Here is a 19,658-nt window from a genome sequence, read left to right on the forward strand (position 1 = left end):
TAGCTGTTTTTTTTTTTCAAAGTTATTATGAAGTACGCTGACCTGAAGACCATTATCTTTTGGCTGGACAATTGTTGTTCGCAAAATAAGAACTGAAATTTATTCAACACATTACCCTACTGATAAACAGTAATGAAATTCAGGTCGAGCGCGGTCGAGGTGGAGGCCGTTCATGTTATACTTGGAGAGGTTCTAGACAATATAATACCTCCCCTCTTCTTTCATAGACAACCGTCCTTATAAATTCTGAAAGTAGGTAAAGACCTTGCATACTTACCAGCCATACCCTTCTAAACTACCCACGTGTATTGTGGATAACCCTAAAATAATGGAATTTTTCACGGACGGTCCTCAGGACACATCACGCAGTGCTACACGGAGAAAAAACTTTGGTAAAATCAACCATATTCACGTTTACTTCAACCAAAAATTTAGGTTGAATAATGCACAAGCAAAATTATAGTTTGATTTAATCACTTTGATTGGTTGAAACAAACTAAAATTCAATATTGTTGATTTGGCAGCTTTTCGAATGAAACAAACAAACATTGGTTTGAAACAACCAACATGTTGGTTGTTACGTTTGACAGCTTTCGAAACAACCCAAAATAATGGTAATTTTAAACAAGAAAATCAAAGTTGAACCAACCATATATTAGTTTAATTTAATGAAGGCGATATGGTTGAAACAACCAACCGGTTGGTAGGCGAGCTTTTTGTTTTTTATTTATTTTTCATATTAATGGATACAAAGAAAACAATTTACAAAGTTTATTTAAATTATTTAATAGGAAAAAAAACTTACACATATTTAAAACAAATGATATTTGATGGTAAATACAATAAAACAAAATAAAATATTAATATTGATTCCTCCGATGTGCACAACAATCCGTCTCATCATCTGTTTCCTGAGGTCCGGAAAATATTTCACCTTTGAGAAGAGAGATATAATTATTCGTCGTTGAACTACACTTTGTTCCGTTCATTTTTTACCTGATTCATGCACATCCAGATGCACACATAATTAATAACACATATATGTAACACATCGAACCGAGTACAATCCATTTTTATTTCAATGCTGGAAAAAGATAAAAAATCTCATTGTATTAAAGAATGATCTTGTAAGATAACAAAATACATACTTACAACAAGCAACGAGTCGAAGAACATAATTTTTGAAAATTTCATAATATACTCACAACATTTTTCTACTTGAACTAAAAGGCATTTTGTACACGGTTAGAAAAAAGTACCTAATATTAGGTACTTTTCACTCAAATCGGGGGTTCAGTGTGGGAACCCAAAATTAAGTATTTTTTTCTTGAAATTAAGTGAAATTCACTTAATATTAAGTAAAATATCCAGTTTTCCGCGAGCGGTAATGGCCGCCAGCTTGCTTGCGGTTCAGTCTCTGATTTGACGTGTCTGGAGGTCAACTGCACCCACCGCTCCGAGCATTCTGACCAATGTTGCGTATAAGAAGGTGCTGATTCAGTGAATTTAAGCCTTCTTATACACCACATTGATCAAAATGCTCGAATGGTGGGTGCAGTTGACCTCCAGAAACGTCAAATCAGAGACTAACCCGCAGGCAAGCTGGCGGCCATTACCGCTCGCGGAAAACTGGATACTTAATTTTAAATTGAAATTAACCAAAAGTTAGGTAAATTTCACTCAACTTTTGTAAACTTGAGATTACTCAACGTTGGGTTCCCACACTTTAATGCCCTTGTTGAGTGGTTTTATTTATTTATTTATTTATTTATTTAATCTTCAACTTATTGTTGTACAGATTGAAACTTATACTATATGGAGGATCCTTCGTTTATATGTAGACTTACTTAAGCCGAAATCATACACTTCACTGGTTTCATTAAATGCACGGCAGCACGAATTCCACGCTTTGTTAAAGCTATAGTTTGTGCTACGGGTAGATTGCCTTAGGAGCGGGTTTTGACTTAGTTGTCGTTGAGGAGCATGAAAGTTTACTTGGCTTAGAAGAGCGCTGCATTCAACATCCCCGTTGAGAAGTCCATAAACATAGAGCCGTTGTAGAAGTTTTCTCCTAGATGCCAATGTCTCCAGAGAAATTAGCCGGCATCTTTCTTCATAAGGTGGTAAGTTGGCGAAATAATTCCAGGGCAGCACACGTAAAGCGTATCGGATAAAATTCCGTTGGATAGCTTCTATTCGGTCGGTTTGTGTGACGTGGTAGGGTGCCCAAACAACTACAGCGTATTCCAGCAGGCTACGAACGACGCCACAATATATAGATTTGAGCGCGTAAACATCCTGGAAAGCGTTTGTATTCCTTTTAACAAAGCCTCAACAGAGCATAAGCTTTAGCTGTTACCGTCGTGATGTGCTCATTGAATCTCACTTTGAGTCTATTACTACTCCCAGGTCCTTAACCGTGCTAACTCGGAGAAGATTGTTGTTTCCCATTGAATAATCAACATGCAGGGATTACGCAAGCGGTTGAAAGAAATGACACTACATTTGGAAATGTTAACCTGCATGCCATTCAGAGTGCACCAGTAAAGGAGAGAGTCTATGTCTTGCTGGAGTGCACAACAATCAAGATTAGATCTAATCACACGAAATATTTCCAGATCATCGGCAAACATAAGTTTCGAGGATTTCAGACGAGTTGAGAGGTCGTTGACAAATAGGATGAAGATTAACGGTCTTAAATGACTTCCCTGGGGAACCCCTGATGGTATTTCGAAGCTGGGCGAACTGATTCCATTGATACTGATGAAGGCGATCAATCAAATACGACTGCAGCCATTGTGTAGCCCAGTCCGGTAGTCCCATACGTTTCATTTTGTCGACAACGAGCCCATGAGGAACCTTATCGAACGCCTTGCTAAAGTCCACGTAGATGCAATCGACTTGTCGTCTTTTCTCGATTGACTTAATCAATGAGTTGACAAACACCATGAGGTTAGTGGTTGTAGATCGTTTCCGCATGAATCCATGTTGATGCTCGGTAATCATTGGACGAATCGCGTGGTACATAACATCATAGACCATTTTTTCGAGCACTTTGGGTAAACAGTTTAGAATAGAAATTCCACGATAATTCTCCACGTTATGTATATTCCCCGACTTGTGTATAGGTGTAATTGATGCAACCTTCCACGCTGACGGGAACACTCCACTGTTGAGGGAACGGTTGAATATGATTGAAACTGGCGAAGCTAAAGGCGCAGCAAATTGCTTGATGAACGATGGCGGTAAACGGTCAGGGCCGGGGCATTTCGAAGCATCCACATATGAAAGAACTTTCTGGACTTCATCAACTGAAACATTCAATTGCGGCAGATGAATATTGTAATGTGCTAAACTACTCATCCAATCCCGATGTTCTTCAGGTGAATGAGCAGGGGGGACATTCGAAAACACGTTCTTGAAGAATTCAGCGAATAGGTTGGCAGCACCTTCCGCATTATCGGCGTTGGTTTCCTTGAAGTAGACATTCTGTGGGACACCGTTATTCCGTCTAAGCTTTTTCACATATGACCAGAACGACGACGGATCTCGTTTTGCATTTGATTCGTTGCGCTGTATGTATTCGTAGAAAACTCTGTTCAGCTGGGATGAATAGTGCTCTTCATTTTATGACAACAAGGGGAAGAGGGAGGGAAATGCAAGAGAAAAAAAGTACCTAAAATTAGGTACTTTTTTCTAACCGTGTATAGCAATCTTAAGATTGAATTTTGTTGTTGTAACCAAGAATTTTGTTGTTTCAAACTCAAGCGATTATTCTCCGTGTATGTGTCTTTTTGTGTGATTGTTATATCTGTTTTTTAGTGTGACAACAGGGATGGGAAAAATCAAATTTTCAAAAACGAGGATGATCAACACTCTCAACACGCGATCTTACTTTTTAATTATCAAGTAAACATTATTAAATTAAACATAGAATATAAGTTATACATTGCGTGTAATAAAGAAATAAGAATTAAGATATAGTACCAGCTCTCGTCTTATCGCAAGCGAATTTATTTTGTCTGTAGCACCGTATCCTATAATATTTCGGTTTTTACCTGTAAGGTTCCTAAGCAGATTTATTTACTTATTACCAGACTAAGGCCGGAGTGGTCTGTGCAATACATAGAAGTCTTCTCCATTCAGCTCGGTCCATGGCCACCTTGCTCGCTGTGCACCTCGCCTTCTTGTTCCCGTCGGATTGTTGTCGAGAACCATTTTCACCGGATCACTGTCCGACATTCTGGCTACGTGTTCGGCCCACCGCAGTCTTCCGATTTTCGCGGTGTGAACGATGGATGGTTCTCCCAACAGCTGATGCAACTCGTGGTTCATTCGCCTCCTCAATGTACCGTCCGCCATCTGCACCCCACCATAGATGGTACGCAGCACTATCCTTTTAAAATCTCCCAGTGCGCGTTGGTCCTCTACGAGCATCGTCCAGGTCTCGTATCCGTAAAGGACTACCGGTCCAATAAGGGTTTTGTAGATAATCGGTTTGGTACTCTATTCGATCGGAGCGTTTTGCGGTGTCCAAAGTACGTACGATTTCCTGCCATGATGCGTCTCCGAATTTCTCTGCTGGTATCGTTATCGGAGGTCACCAGTGAGCCCAAGTACACGAGTTCTCCAACCACCTCGATTTCGTTACCACCAATACAAACTCGTGGCGGGTGGCTTACGTTGTCCTCTCTTGAGCCTCTTACTATCATGTACTTCGTCTTCGACGTCTTGATGACTAGTCCAATCCGTTCAGCTTCGCTTTTCAGTCTGATGTAGGCTTCCTTTATCCTCTCAAAGTTACGTGCCATAATATCAATGTCGTCGGCGAAAACAAATAACTGGACGGACTTATTGAAAATAGTACCGCTCATGTTGATCCCTGCCCTTCGTATTACAGTAGACGTTCGATAACTGCAAGTCATTTAACTGCAATGCTTTTTAACTGCAATTCGATAGTTGCAACAGTTTTGCAGTTATCGGACCCCTAAACTTCAAACTGATGTCAAACTCAATGACAGCTGCATCGCGCTGCACATTCAGATGCACTTTTAATGCATATGACGTCGATTGATAACCGTTTGACGTCCAGAATGCGTTGCAGTTATCAAACGGCTACTGTACCCCTTCCAAAGCGATTTTGAATAGCAGACACGAAAGACCATCACCTTGCCGTAACCCTCTGCACGTTTCGAAGGGACTCGAGAATGCCCCTGAAACTCGAACTACGCACATCACCCGATCCATCGTCGCCTTGATCAACCGTATCAGTTTATCCGGAAATCCGTTTTCGTGCATTAGCTGCCATAGCTGGTCCCGATCGATTGTATATCATATGCGGCTTTGAAGTCGATAAATAGATGATGTGTGGACACGTTGTATTCGCGGCATTTCTGCAATACCTGACGTACGGCGAACACCTGATCTGTGGTAGAGCGTTCACCAATAAATCCCGCCTGGTACTGCCCCACGAACTCTCTTGCAATTGGTGTTAGTCGGCGCCATTAAATTTGGGAGAGTACCTTGTAGGCGGCGTTCAGCAATGTGATTACACGGTGGTTGCTACAATCCAGCTTATCGCCCTTTTTGTAGATGGGACACACGACACCTTCCATCCACTCCTGCGGCAGAACTTCATCCTCCCAAACCTTGGTAATTACCCAGTGCAGCGCTCTAGCAAGTGCCCTCTCCACCGTGTTTAAACAGCTTTCCTGGTAGTTTTTCAACTAGTTCTAAGCATATAATAACAGCTTGATCTAATCGAGGGATACTATCTTCATTTGTGCAAATATATTATCAATCCAAAAGCGTTACGAAAGGATGTTAGAATGTGTTTCATACAATTAATTGTGTCCTTCAATAATCCAACTACTGTCATCTTTTAAAACATTAAAACACATATTTACAGCTTTATTTTTTCATATATTTTGATACAAAACAAATGTGTAAACGTCAGCTTGAAAAAGAATACTATTTTCAATATATTTTCTGCACTGTAAATTAAAGAGGGAGATGACATGTGTGCCGAACGCCGTACGTTGGCAGTCTTCTTCTCATCGTTTTGGTACTTCTGATTTTGGTATCCACTCTCTGGCTGGTGTACCCTACTTCAGCTTTTTATTTAGTACGGATAGTTATGCTACGTTGCTTCATTCAAACTTCGTCAATTAGCAAATCAGTTGAATTCACTCGCCCAGTCAAAATGTAGCATTAAACATTTACTGATGAATACTTGCTAATATTGGCTAACGGGTTTTCAAGCCTTTTTCATTTTACATAGCAATTTTATGTCCAACAAAATCTATCGAACCCTCCGATGATTTGTGATTAAAAATTGAAGTAAATTGAAAACAAAATCATCGGATCATTGTTGGGTAGACGAATATTTCATGATTTCAACTCCCTGAAACTGAACAAATTTATAAAACCTAAACTGTATTTTTTCGTAAATTTATTCGAAATCGTAATTCGTATGAGTATAGTACGGTCTAGTTAGGTAAAAGAAAAAAGAGAGGTGATGACAATATCTTATTTTCAATCACACAGGTGTATAGCCTTAACACAGAGAAACAGACGTCTCACTTAGAACAAAATGCAATCAAAATCATCGTCACGGAAGCATTATCGCCCAGTGCTAAATGCAGTGTGTGTGGTCAAACGGCAACCAGATGGCGGTAGTGTGCAAACGTCAAACACAAGCAAATCCGATGGAAGCGCCATCGGTGGCCGATTGACCACCTACAAAAATTTGAATCCACCGTTTAAAAGGTGAACGAAGGAACCTGTGTTGAGTGAGACGTCTGTTTCTCTGTGGCCTTAACTAATCCACATGAATATCTCTTCAGCGAGACTCTCATCGATAAATAGTAAAATGGTCTTACAATTAAACATAAATATACTATTAAAAAAAAATCAGCTGCTTAAAAAGGAACACAAAACTTTACATAAAGCTTCCAAGAAATGCTTATCGAGATGGCCTCTAGAATGGATGATACACACTACGTCTCACACGCTGCACTCGTGTTTTTTTTTTTCACACACTATTTTGACTCGACGATGCTTTACCACTATGTAAACCTACTTAGGCAGTAGCTGAACCTTCAATTACTTGCGCTTCCCTCGAAAAATCACCTGAGGTTCTGAGCGTAGTGAATCGGTCAGATATTGAGTTTTCGTTACTTGCTGGAAATATCGCTTCTCGTTCGGTGAGTTGATCGTGTAAACTATGGGCCGGACGCCCACGTTGTGCCATAATGTCGATATTTGCCTAGAACGGGTAAAAGGTGTTTTCTTCAAATGGAATTTCCAGTAACAAACAAAAAAAACTCGCTTACGCATTGAATTCGTCTTTGTGAATGAACACCAAGCTGATTCCGATAACTGGAGATATTATGTTACGAAAGATTGCCCCATAGACCGACATCAGAATAGTGGAAGCATTGAGGTATTGCTGGGTTGTCGAAAGTGACGACTTTTCCATCCATAGTCCACAAACGAGATCAGGGCAGTGCTGTCGCAACTAAAATACAATGAATGTGGTAATTATTGGCCTTTTAAAATAGGAAGCTATGCAAATTTCAATTTTGTAACCCTACAAACACACACACACACACTTAAAATAAATCGCCGAATTCGGTAAAATTTTACCGAAATCTCAACAGCAGAACTGTTCGGTAAATAATTGAACTGATTTTCGGTGATTTTGACAGTTGAGCAATGGAAAAAATTACAAAAAATCAGTAAAATGAATTACCGAACAGTTCTGGTGTTGAGATTTCGGTAAAATTTTACCGAAAACGGTGAAATGAGTTAAGTGTGCACACACACACAATTCAAACAAGTTTTTAGTACTCATTATTATTATTATTATTTCTCAGATTAAGACCAGAGTGGCCTGAGCAGTAAATAAAAGTCTCCTCCATTCAACTCGGTCCATAGCTGCACATCACGCTTCGACTTGAAATGTGTAAAGATTTTACAAGTAAAGAGAAGTGTATTAATTCACACTCGAGAGCGTTTACACGTGCGTGTGGTTAAAGCCAGAAGAAACATCGATAAGACGATCCCCACCGATGTGTATCCAAATGAGTGTCTAGTATAGGAACGAAATGCGTTCATATTTTATTTATGCACTTGTTCTCGCACCGGTTGTTTATATCAAGGTTGTTGAAGTGCAATCATGCTTCGCACCGGTGGTGAATATCCGGTTGCTATTGAGGCAAACACGGAAATAAATAAAATCAGGAAAAAGTTATTATTTATTTTCAAATCTTTCAGAACGCGCTCCAACTTTTGTAATATAAATATGTGCGTAATGCATTTTGTGATTATTAGATTAGCTAGACACACATCTGATAGGTGGCACTAGCTTATATGCAATAATTTAGTGAGGTGGATATCTCGAGATTTATAAGACTTAGAAAGATTTTGTCTTCTACAAAGTTGTTCGGGTAGCCATAACATTTATGATGGAGACTAGTTTAGTTTGGAATTCATACGCATAGCGGCGCTAGTGTATGAGAAATAACCTGTGAGGTTAAATATTTCTAAATCCGTTAGAGTTAGAATGTGACCATCTTCTACAAAGTTATCCGAATTATCTGTTAGGTTGGTTATTATGTAAGATTTAAAAGGGTAGTCCAAACCAGAAGTTTAGTTTGAAACCGCAATACTCGCTGGCGATCGAGTTGAGTCGAATCCAGTCAAGTACGAGACACTGAAGATGGCCTTACTGTAGAAGTCGAAATAAGTATCTCTCAAAGGTACAACCAAGTGGTGGAATTAAATGGAATTGTACGAACTCGTCTTATGGCAAGTAGCTTTGTAGAATACGGCAATATTCTGAAAATTCCAGATTTTGAGATATTTAACCTATCAGTTTATTTCTTATACACTAGCGTCGCTAAGCGATTGTGTTTAAAACTAAACTTGCTCGCATCATGACGGTTTTCACCACCCGAACAACTTTGTGGAATACGGCAATATTCTAAAAATTTCAGTTTTCGAAATATCTAACCTAGTAGGTTATTTCTTATACACTAGCGCCACCAAGCGGTTATATCTTAATCTAAACCTGCGTTGGTCATAATGGTTTTGACCACCCGAACAACTTTGTAGAAGGCGGCAATATTCTAAAAATTCCAGATTTCGAGATATCAAACCTATCAGGTTATTTCATATGCACTAGCGCCGCCAAGCGGTTGTATTATTAACTAAACTTGCTTTCGTCATGATGGTTTTGACTACCCGAACAACTTTGTAGAAGACGCCAATATTCTAAAAGTTCCAGATTTCGAGATATCAAACCTATCAGGTTATTTCATATGCACTAGCGCCGCCAATCAGTTGAAATCCAAACTAACCTGACCTCCATCACAATGGTTTTGATGATGAATAACCGAACAATTTTTCAAAAGACGGCACATTTTTTATTTATGCGTTACTCTATATTTCCGTGTGATGGTTTGGCAACGGTTGGAGCGGGTCGCCAAATTTGCCAACTCGCTATTCACCGAAGGTTGCGTTTACATTTCCCAAACCCGTTTACCAACGACCGGTGCAAGTTCGCGTCATGATAGAGGTTGCTATTTTGGCTTTATTTACGCACTGGTGGGGATCGTCTAAAGAGTGATTTTCGGTCGCGTGTGTTTTACTGTTGTATGTAGAAAAAGTCTATATTTGGGCACTCACAACAACTTATTTGCATGGAAGCCTAAATGTATGCATTTTGGTAAGCAGCATATTATCATTTTCCTGTACTCTTTACACTTGTGGGTTTGTGTGATGAAAGTGGGTATTACGCACGCTCTTTCATACAAAGTGAAAATGTATTTCTACACGATATTGCGCAGATTCCGCCTTATTAGACTCCTGCGCGAAAATTATTTGCGTGAATATTTTCCCCGTGTCAGACACACAAATGAATTAACATTGTTTGCTGTTTGTTTTAGTAAACAAAAACACGTGTCCGATGAATAACAACCACAAACAAAACAATTACAAAGATAGCTTGAATGTATTGGTGTGCACGCTGAAAATTAAAAGCAAAACGAAGTTGCGCCAGAGTCTAAAAATTGATGCAATGGGCAATACACTCGGAATAGTTTTTACACTTTCACTTAAATACTCGGTCGAGCTCGGTGAACCAAGCCCCGCAGTCTCCGATCTATCCTCCTTGCTCAGTGCACACCTAGCATTCTTGTGTCGGTCAGATCGTTTTTGAGAAACATTTTCAGTGGATTTGGGACCGCTGGCTCTTGGTACGCCGTCGATTGTAGCGGCTATCTATCGTACTGCTCCAATCTTGTTCTTCTTCTTTGTGGAACATCTTTTACTGACAAATATAGGGTGCGAGTAATCTGGTAAGAATGCATCCCCATGATTAATGCTGTCCAATGAGCAGCTTGAAGTAACTCGGAGTTATTCCCATCCCGCTTATGTTTATTTGTTGACAAAAAAGAACGAGCAGGACGAAAGAAACTTCGAGCTACTTCAAGCCGATTCTGGATATCGTGCAACAAACTCTTTTTGCTAGCTTTTTGCCAGGAGAAACATGTTAAACATCTTAACAATCTATTCATCCAGATTTTATCCACTGCTGCTCTACCACACAAACAACAATTAATATCCCATCCCCATTGCACCTAACTGTTTGCTGACACGTAGCAGGTGCTGTCGGTCCGAATGCCGGGACCATTGGTGAGACGATATCTTTCTTTTTCTTTACTGCATTCAGAACGCGCCTTATTCGAGCGCTTATTTCTCCGAGCTGTAGATATGCGTTGTTACACGAACATTCATACTACATTTCTGCCGCCTGACGTTTCTTGCACTGTATGCTCCATATGGATTGCTCCCGAGTCCCTTTGCTTGCTGGTTAGATCACTCACGTTGATCGTCGTGTCATGGGCTCGTGCATCTTCGATGCGGCTATTATACTGCCCTTCCTCACGATGGTCAGGTTCTGGTGTCGATTATCTGCCTTGTACTGCGAGTAATGAATAAGTGAATGTGCAGGAAAACGTCCCAGTCGCTTTCCACGCCATGTGATTCGTTCGGTGGACTGCATGTAAGGTATTTAATTACCTGATAATATAACGGGTGGATCAGTTCACTTTGTTCCATGCTTTGTTGGATTTCGACACATCACACACCACGTCCGACTTACAAACCAGCTGAAAACGTATGATTTTCTGAGGGCCCGTTCTGGATATTTCTATGGAAGTCATTCTTTTCTGTGTTCGAGAGTGTGAGAACTTTCGTGTAGTTTTGTCGAACTTGCTTCATTACAACAAAGTCTTGTTGTGTCCCAGAACAAAAATACGTAACACGTTACAGGCGTAACATGTTACAGGCGCACAGTCTGCACGACTCATAATGGTTACATTATGGTGCAGCATTTCTTCCAGCTTTTAGTACCAGCGAAGTATTAGTTTACAGCTTCACTATAAAAATAAATTGCCAAGATGTTGCCTTCAGTTAGTAGTTTGTCGAGTGCAGCAAAAGCATTTTGTTAAATACTCGAGCAGCTCTCTGAACGACCGTAATGTAGACATAATGAAATATAGCTTAAAAATGAGTAGTCACTTATCAACTTATCCTAACTGAGATCCATTAGCACACTCATTCCCAATACTTCATCATGCTGAAATTTCGTGATACGTACGCTCTTTTCCGAAAGAGTTTCCGCCAAGAGGAGTGTTTTGCTGAGAGGGCAGTTCAAGCGACATGATTAATCAACCTACCTGATAAATAGCAATCGGTGATGAACAGCAGAACACAATACGTTTCGTTAGAAGTGAATTGTTTCCAATGGCCTCTCGAACAAGCTCTATCAGTTTAGCATTGGTATGTGATGCTAGCAGAAACACGGTCAACTCATTAGTCTCCAACAGTTTAAGCAACCTCTCAAACGTAAGTATCTTCTCTGATTGAAAATGTTGCCTGAAATTAATAAAAAATCATTTCAATACACGAAAAATTGTTTGGTATAGTACAGCAAACATATACTTTGAAGCAAGGATAATTAATGTTTGCATCCAAGGGTCAAAGATTGTTATTTAACCATGCTAATCTTTTCGATCACATTCACATAGATCGATGACTTGTTTTACCGTATATTTTCGCATTGCTCAATTACTGATCTATACTCATTCTTCTATCTGTAACACGATATAAACTGCTTACCCTAAAGGATGATGTTCTGAAATATTGAAGTTTTCCAGAGCACTCAACTTCAACTTATGAATGGGTTCATTTATATTAGCTTTCTCCAAAGTCGTTCGGCTCAGCACTATCAGATGTCCATCGCTTGTGATGTTGAGATCAAGAAGTATATTGTAGCACTTCTGTGACAAGCACTGGAAATACACAAATTAATTTAATCCTAACCGATTGAAAGTCACATTGTGCTAACTATGGAAATGACTCATACGTGATTTATGGCTGCGAGAGAGTTCTCAGGAGCATCGAAAGCCCCACCTCTGCTGACTATCGGCCAGTACAGCACCTCAGATCCGACGAGTTTTTCACTTCGGTGCAACAACGACTGCACAATTTCACTAGCCGGACATTTCAGCTTAACAAATTTGGAAGCTATGCAAACTAAGAAAAAGAGCAGCATAAGCCACGGGATTCCAATCGAGGCAAAATTGCAGCAAAGCCACAGTGCGTTGAACAGAAATGTGAGGCATGTTGTTAAGAACCAAAATAGCTGGTAAATCATCTTCAAAGCTTTCAAGATTGTCGAGAAATACATGCAGACGAGATTTCGCTCGGTGCAATACGATTGTATTAAACAGTGAAGCTGGTTTCAATTCAAGAACACCACATTTTATTTTCCTATGCGAATTTTTTGCTTTTCTGTGCGAGAAGTAATTGAACACTATTTCCCGTTAATGATCTATGCTAAAAGTTATTTAGCTTCTGTCAAGAAGTATTGAATAAAATGAGATGGACTACATTTTTGCAGTATCTTTCTAATCACGTTGAAATGAAACGAAGCTATATAATCACTGCGCATGTTTGTCAAGCAAACAAAACTTGCTAGTGCTCACTTTGTATGTGTGTGCTCTTTTTGCAAAGCTACACAGAAAAAAATAAAGTACCAAAAAAAGTTTTAAAAAACTCATCTTTGAGTACGAAGTTCACTTTTTTAACTCGCTAGAAGGTAAAAAGCATCATTATCGATCGCAAGCATTTTAATTACCCGCGCAGCGCGGTCATCTTAGTTTCGTCACTCGTTCCCGTATCGGTCAATATTTTCGGCTCTCAATTTGGTTGCTGTATTCCGTAGCAGTCACGTTTGACAATTGACAGTTTATCAAATAATAGCAGCGCTCTTACCGCGCTACCAAATTTGGTCACCTGTCAGTCGCGCTACTGTTATAGCAGCGCGTTTAGTAGCGACAGGTATTGCGCATAAGCCCCAAAATTTTATTTCCACCTTTGGGTTTCCGCGCCGAGCACTCAGCGCCAGACTCGGCGACAAGGAGATAGTGGTCAAGTTGGTACTCCTGATTTTTTGACAACTGATGTCGATTGGTTGTGTGAGTGCCCCGGTGTCAAAAAATAGAGCTTTTAGCTGAAAATTTAGTTGTCAAATGCGCGTTTTGACAGAAATATAGATGTATAAGTGAATAAAATGTGCAAATGCTCTATCGCGGAAGCAGTCGCTGAAGACAAATGTCAATGGTTTCAGTGTCGAAACGAAAAGTTTCAATGTAAAAAGCAATAAATAAAGTGTCAAGTAATGATACTGCGCTGCCAAACGGCTAATACTCGCGCCCAGCATTGGCGTAACTACAAGGGGGCTAGGGGTGGCTTCAGCCCCACCTAGGATCTTGCTAGCCCCCCCTAGAAAATTTGTTACTTTGCATAAGTAAATGCAGTAAATGTAGAAAATGAATTGTATTCATTATCCCTCCCTTCGAAACACTACAGCAATTTGAATCTATTCGATCAAGTTTTTGAACTTCGGGCATTGTTTGGGAAAATATTTTCAAGATTTTGAAATTTCTAAGACTTTGATTGAACAAAAAAAATTCAAATATAGAGAAAACGTGAAATTTTGGTCAAGTTGTTTTGATTTCAAATGGCATATATTTCTTAGGTTACCGTAGATTTTCTAACAAATCCTGAGTTTACAATGGAATCGGGTCTTAAAATGAAGAATCGATATTCGATTTTCTTTCAGGGAACGACGAAGTTAATCATCCTAAACGCGTCAGTTTTTCCTTTGACACAAACATCGAAAGGAACATTGTTTAATTGGGTCCTAAAGCCTTACCTCGTTTATAGTTGCAAACGATCGTGCAACGGCCAAGAATACTTGAACCGATGTTATAAAAAATCTGGTAAAAGTCTAAATCAGTGAAAATAATATTTTTTATGTTTAATACATTTTGAGGCAAATATTGGCCTGTGCACCATTTCAGAACGAATCAACCATCAGCCCAAAACGTCAGGCCCATTACACGCTTAGTTCACTTTACCTATTTATGGGTACTTGATTCACCCATATTTAGGTACATCATAGTTATGGATAAAATATACCAATAAAGTCAGTAAAATTCACTTATAATGTTGGTGAAGCAGCATTTACCTACACTGAAAACAGCGATGCGGTTAAAATTACCATTTTGATGGTTTAAATTAAATGCACAACACCACTTGATTTGTGCAGACTACATTCTTCAGTCATTTCAAACGGAAGAAATTGTTAAATTTACTATGGATGTGCAAAGCGGGTTGACAGCGAAAATACCATGTCCATGGTTAAAATAACAATGAAATACAATGAAATTGACTATTACTCTGCTTTGAAATTGACGATGGATGTGTAGTCGATTGAGAACCAAAATAAATAAACAAAGTAGACAAGAAAATTCAATCAAAATCACATGGATTTGTAAAAATGCGTAATATCATATGTTTTCGGGTTGTTTATTAGTTATTTTTCCATAAATTACTAAATGCTGAGTTGTAAGTTCGTATTTCGACGTCATCATGTTTCTCATGATTGTTTCTCATCAGCGCATAGATTCTCCGAGGGGAACATTCTAAAGATTATCCTCCTGAATCCTTTGCAAGATTTGTGATTCTGGAAATCCGAACGCAAATATGTTACTAATAGTTAATAACAACAGAAATTATACATTCACTGTCATAATTATAACTTACCAATCATATTTTTAGAACCTATTCAGCGGTAGCATTTCTCCTATTTTAAGCATGTAACCTGTAAATGATTTTTTTTCAGCCCTAACAAAAGTGCGAAATGCCGAAATCCTAGGCTTAAAATATCCATACGTACCTTGATGTGGTATAGTTTTCAATTCGCCATGAATAATTTATTTATTTTTCCCAATTTGAGCAATTTTAAAATGGTTTTTCTGCAGAGCTCCTAATAATGTAAATAATATGGCGTCTTCTGCACTTTTTTCCAGGCGACCGCAGTACCATGAATTTTTGTTAATAATACCATGGACTGTCAACAGCATGGTATTTTTAACAAACATGCAGTCAATTTAATTGCATTTCTATTTAATATAAACACATTTCGAAATAGTTATTTTAACAATAGTTCCATAGTTGAAATTACTACAAAATTTATCTCAGTGTATATATGTGTAAATGAACTTACCCATATTTGGATGAAAAAAATAACATTTTCTTTCAGTCGAGATCATCATGGACCAGTGTGAACCTCGGTGTGATTAATTTGAATTATTCGATTCCTCTTTATTTGGCATAATTGCATCTAAATATGTGTTTTATTGGCTGGTGAGTATTTAACTAAGTATTTAATAATTGTCTATATGGCGGAGGCACATTACTTTTACCTTTCATGAACATTTTCTTTTTGAATTTCAGATTCTGTTTCCGCCCGAGCATTGACCGCCGCGCAGCAGTGGAAACGAACATGTGGATTTATATTTATCGACGGCCACAATTAAGCGACAGATATTATTCTAATGACAAATCATTACACTGTATGGTGTGCCGAATATCTGCGTATTTGAGCTATCGTGGTCAACAATCATCGGGGCCGACGATGCCGGCCGCGGAAACATCAGCAGCACAAAACTGGACACAATAAGGCACAACATCAGCTATGTTAGGCTCTGTCTCATTTGGAGAATTAAACTTAAAAGTGACAGTTGGAAAATTAGCAAATAACCCAGTCATAAGAATGGTTGGTGCTACCCAGCAATTCCAATAGGACATCGATGGAAAATGATTCGATATCTGTCAAAAGTAATCTTGCTCTGCGAGCAGGGTTATTTGATAATTATTGAAATGTCACTTTTGAGTTTAATTTCAGTTTAATTATCCAATTGAGACAGACCCTTAGCAATAAGTCGCCAGCACGAGCACCACTACTGATTCTGGAAATTAAATCCGTAACGGCCTTTTTAGATTGTTCTACATAGGAAGAAGCCAAGAAAATTACAACATAAAACATCTCCCACACGTATTATTAACCCTTTTAATCAGTTTATTATTGTATTGAAATGTATCTTAAACATAACACAAATAAAAATGATTTTTATCACGTATAATTGTATAAACTTTTTTTGCAATTAAAAAGAAATCGAAACATACAAAATGCAATTTTGAGTCCCTAACAAAAACGATCCCCAGGTAAAAGCTCAAGAAAGTACCTAGATTTGGGTAATATTCACTGTTCCTAACGAAACACCCAAATATGGGTAAATGGTGATTCACCCATATCTAGGTATGTGCACTTTTTGGTGATTTTAGGTACTCTTCACCCATATTTGGGTGAACTGAAGTAAGCGTGATTAACTGTCAAAGGTTGAGTCAAGTGCCCTGCGGTGTTCTACTAGTGCGTTTGAATCCTTACGTCAAACAAGACCGAAAATGTCGAGGAAGCATTTTTCATCTATTTTCAAATTTCAAATTAAACAATGTTCCTTTCAATTTTGGGTCAAAAGAAAAACTGACGCATTCAGGATGATTAACTTCATCGTTCCCTGAAATAAAATCGAATATCGGTTCTTCATTTTAGGACCCAATTTGAAATTTAAAAATAGGTGAAAAATGCTTCATCGACATTTTCAGTCTTGTTTGACAAAAGATATTTTAGTTACTAGATAAAGATTGTCGCTACGGTTCTCTTTGTTCTACTGTCCGAAACATGTGTGGTACATAGAGTAGAGTGGGGCAAGAGTACGCACTTAGTTTTCAATCGATCATGTGGCCCGTATGAAGCAAGCTTCTGCATATCAAATCAGTGTCGATGATTCATATACTCTTCCTTTATGTTACCCAGTGGAAAAAATATTGAAATTATTGAGATTCGTTTTAGTAGAACTCTTATTGCAAGACAAGTGAAAACGCACCTCTTACCCCACCGGTGGGGTAAAAGTGCGTATCGGGTGGGGTAAGAGTACGCATTTATCCAATCATGTGCTTTAAGTATATATTAACACAAATAACAGTTAATAACATTTAATTGATGTTCAATGAGCATATATTAGGGAATGTTTAAAGATTGCGTAACTCTTCTAGGGGGAGGGGGTCCTAAAAATGTGCACTTTCATACGAAAAACCATTGTTTTTTATTGTATACAAAAACCTACAGAGGTAAAAATATATATCAGGTTTCGCGTGGCGTATACAAAGGCATTTTCCTTAGGGGCAAGCCAGAGTAAACGCGACGTGCGATGCGACGCGACGCGACAGTGCAATTTGACAGCCTGTTGATAATGATTGTTATTCTTTTACGTGAGTCGCGTCGCATCGCATCGCTCGTCGCGTTCACTCTGGCTTGCCCCTTAAAGAAAGTCCAACAATCACGTAACGTAAAATTTGGCTATTTCAGCACCCCTCCCCCTATCTTAAACTATTTGTATGAATCCTCTAAACATTATATGGATCGTCACACATCTCGCAACCCCTCCCAGCTAATCGTTGCGTAATTTATGAATGTTTCTTTTGATGAAATGAAATTATCATTTAGATGATATTGTGTTTCGTACTATGTTTAGGTGTACAACAAGTAGGGGGGGAGGGGTGATGAAATAGTCAAATTTTACGTTACGTGATTGGTGGACTTTCTTTAAGGAAAATGCCTTTGTATACGCCACGCGAAACCTGATATATATTTTTACCTCTGTAGTTTTTTGTATATGTAAAAAACAATGGTTTTTCGTATGAAAGTGCACATTTTTAGGACCCCCTCCCCCTTTAAGAGTTACGTAATCTTTAAACATTCCTTAATATATGCTCATTAAACATCAATTAAATGTTAACAACCCTTATTTGGGTTAATTCATACTTAAAGCACATGATTGGATAAATGCGTACTCTTACCTCTACACCTGATGCGCACTTTTACCCCACCGGTGGGGTAAGAGTGCGTTTTTCACTTGTCTTGCAATAAGGGTTCTACTAAAACGAATCTCAATAATTTCAATATTTTTTCCACTGGGTAACATAAAGGAAGAGTATATGAATCATCGACACTGATTTGATATGCAGAAGCTTGCTTCATACGGGCCACATGATCGATTGAAAACTAAGTGCGTACTCTTGCCCCACTCTACTCTACTAATGCAATTTCATTATTTCGCTTCAGTGATTTGTTCGCTAAGTCCTTTCTAACACCGAATTACTTCAACTTATCCTAAAAACTTGTGATAATTTCGAATTCTGTCCCTTTTTTTCTTAGTTGTGGATCTTTACGCTTTGGAAGAAGTCTTATTTCGGCCGGAGATACGGGTTTGACATCATAACTTGAAAATTCATATGCGTACTCTTGCCCCACCGGTTCCTGCGTACTTTTACCCCACAGTCTAAAAAATTATTCAAGTAATGTTATGGAAACTCATATGTGAATATGTACGTTATGTGGAAGATATTGATTTGAAAAATGTATTGGAGGTAACCACTTTCCCTTCGATGGGACTCGAACCCATGACCCTACAGTACGCTAGACTGGTGCTTTAACCAACTAAGCTACGAAGGACCTCCGTCGGCCTTCGCAACCTAGCGGCTACTGAACGAGCTCGAGATTCCCAAATTGGACGCATAGTCAAATCACTCGCAATCCATTTCTCAAGCCAATACTTCCACATGTGTATTGTACACGTCCACATTAGAGGAGCGTGAGTATTTAGAATGTCTGGCGGCTATACACATTCTTCATCAGCAACGGTACTGATCAAGTGAGGTTGTGTAAGCATTTGCCAGTCGGTCGTCAAGCTCAGACCTGACCGCATTGCGTAGGCAAGAGCACGCAATCCAGCATCTGGGACGTTCCACTTCACGTTACACTGCAATGTTCTCATGGACGCAATCAGGTTCACACACTGAAGTCTGAACAACTGTTGCATGTTTCAAGTCGGTAGTCGAACAATCAGGTTCAGTTCAATCAAAGCACTGCCTATTTAACTTTGATTGAACTGAACCTGAGTTGCGTGCTCTGCCTACGCAATGCGGTCGGGTCTGAGCTTGACGACCGACTGGCAAAATGCTTACACAACCTCACTTGATCAGTACTGCTGCTGATGAAGAATGTGTATAGCCGCCAGACATTCTAAATACTCACGCTCCTCTAATGTGAAAGTATTGGCTTGAGAAATGGATTGCGAGTGATTTGACTATGCGTCCAATTTGGGGAATCTCGAGCT

The 19,658-nt window shown here is 39.0% G+C and overlaps 1 protein-coding gene across 1 annotated transcript; it reads right to left on the reverse strand.

Annotated features, from left to right (window-relative positions):
* Nucleotides 1-6,815: 6,815 nt before the first annotated feature.
* LOC134203721 (glycerophosphodiester phosphodiesterase 1-like) lies at nt 6,816-12,828 on the reverse strand. Its single transcript, XM_062678582.1, has 5 exons — nt 12,434-12,828; nt 12,187-12,359; nt 11,745-11,943; nt 7,335-7,519; nt 6,816-7,267 (listed from the first exon to the last, which is right to left on the reverse strand). Exons 1-5 carry the CDS (start codon nt 12,755-12,757, stop codon nt 7,105-7,107), a joined length of 1,044 nt encoding a protein of 347 aa, XP_062534566.1. The 5' UTR covers nt 12,758-12,828; the 3' UTR covers nt 6,816-7,104.
* Nucleotides 12,829-19,658: the final 6,830 nt, after the last annotated feature.

Source organism: Armigeres subalbatus, unplaced genomic scaffold (genome assembly GCF_024139115.2).
Source record: "Armigeres subalbatus isolate Guangzhou_Male unplaced genomic scaffold, GZ_Asu_2 Contig207, whole genome shotgun sequence".
Classification (NCBI taxonomy): domain Eukaryota; kingdom Metazoa; phylum Arthropoda; class Insecta; order Diptera; family Culicidae; genus Armigeres; species Armigeres subalbatus.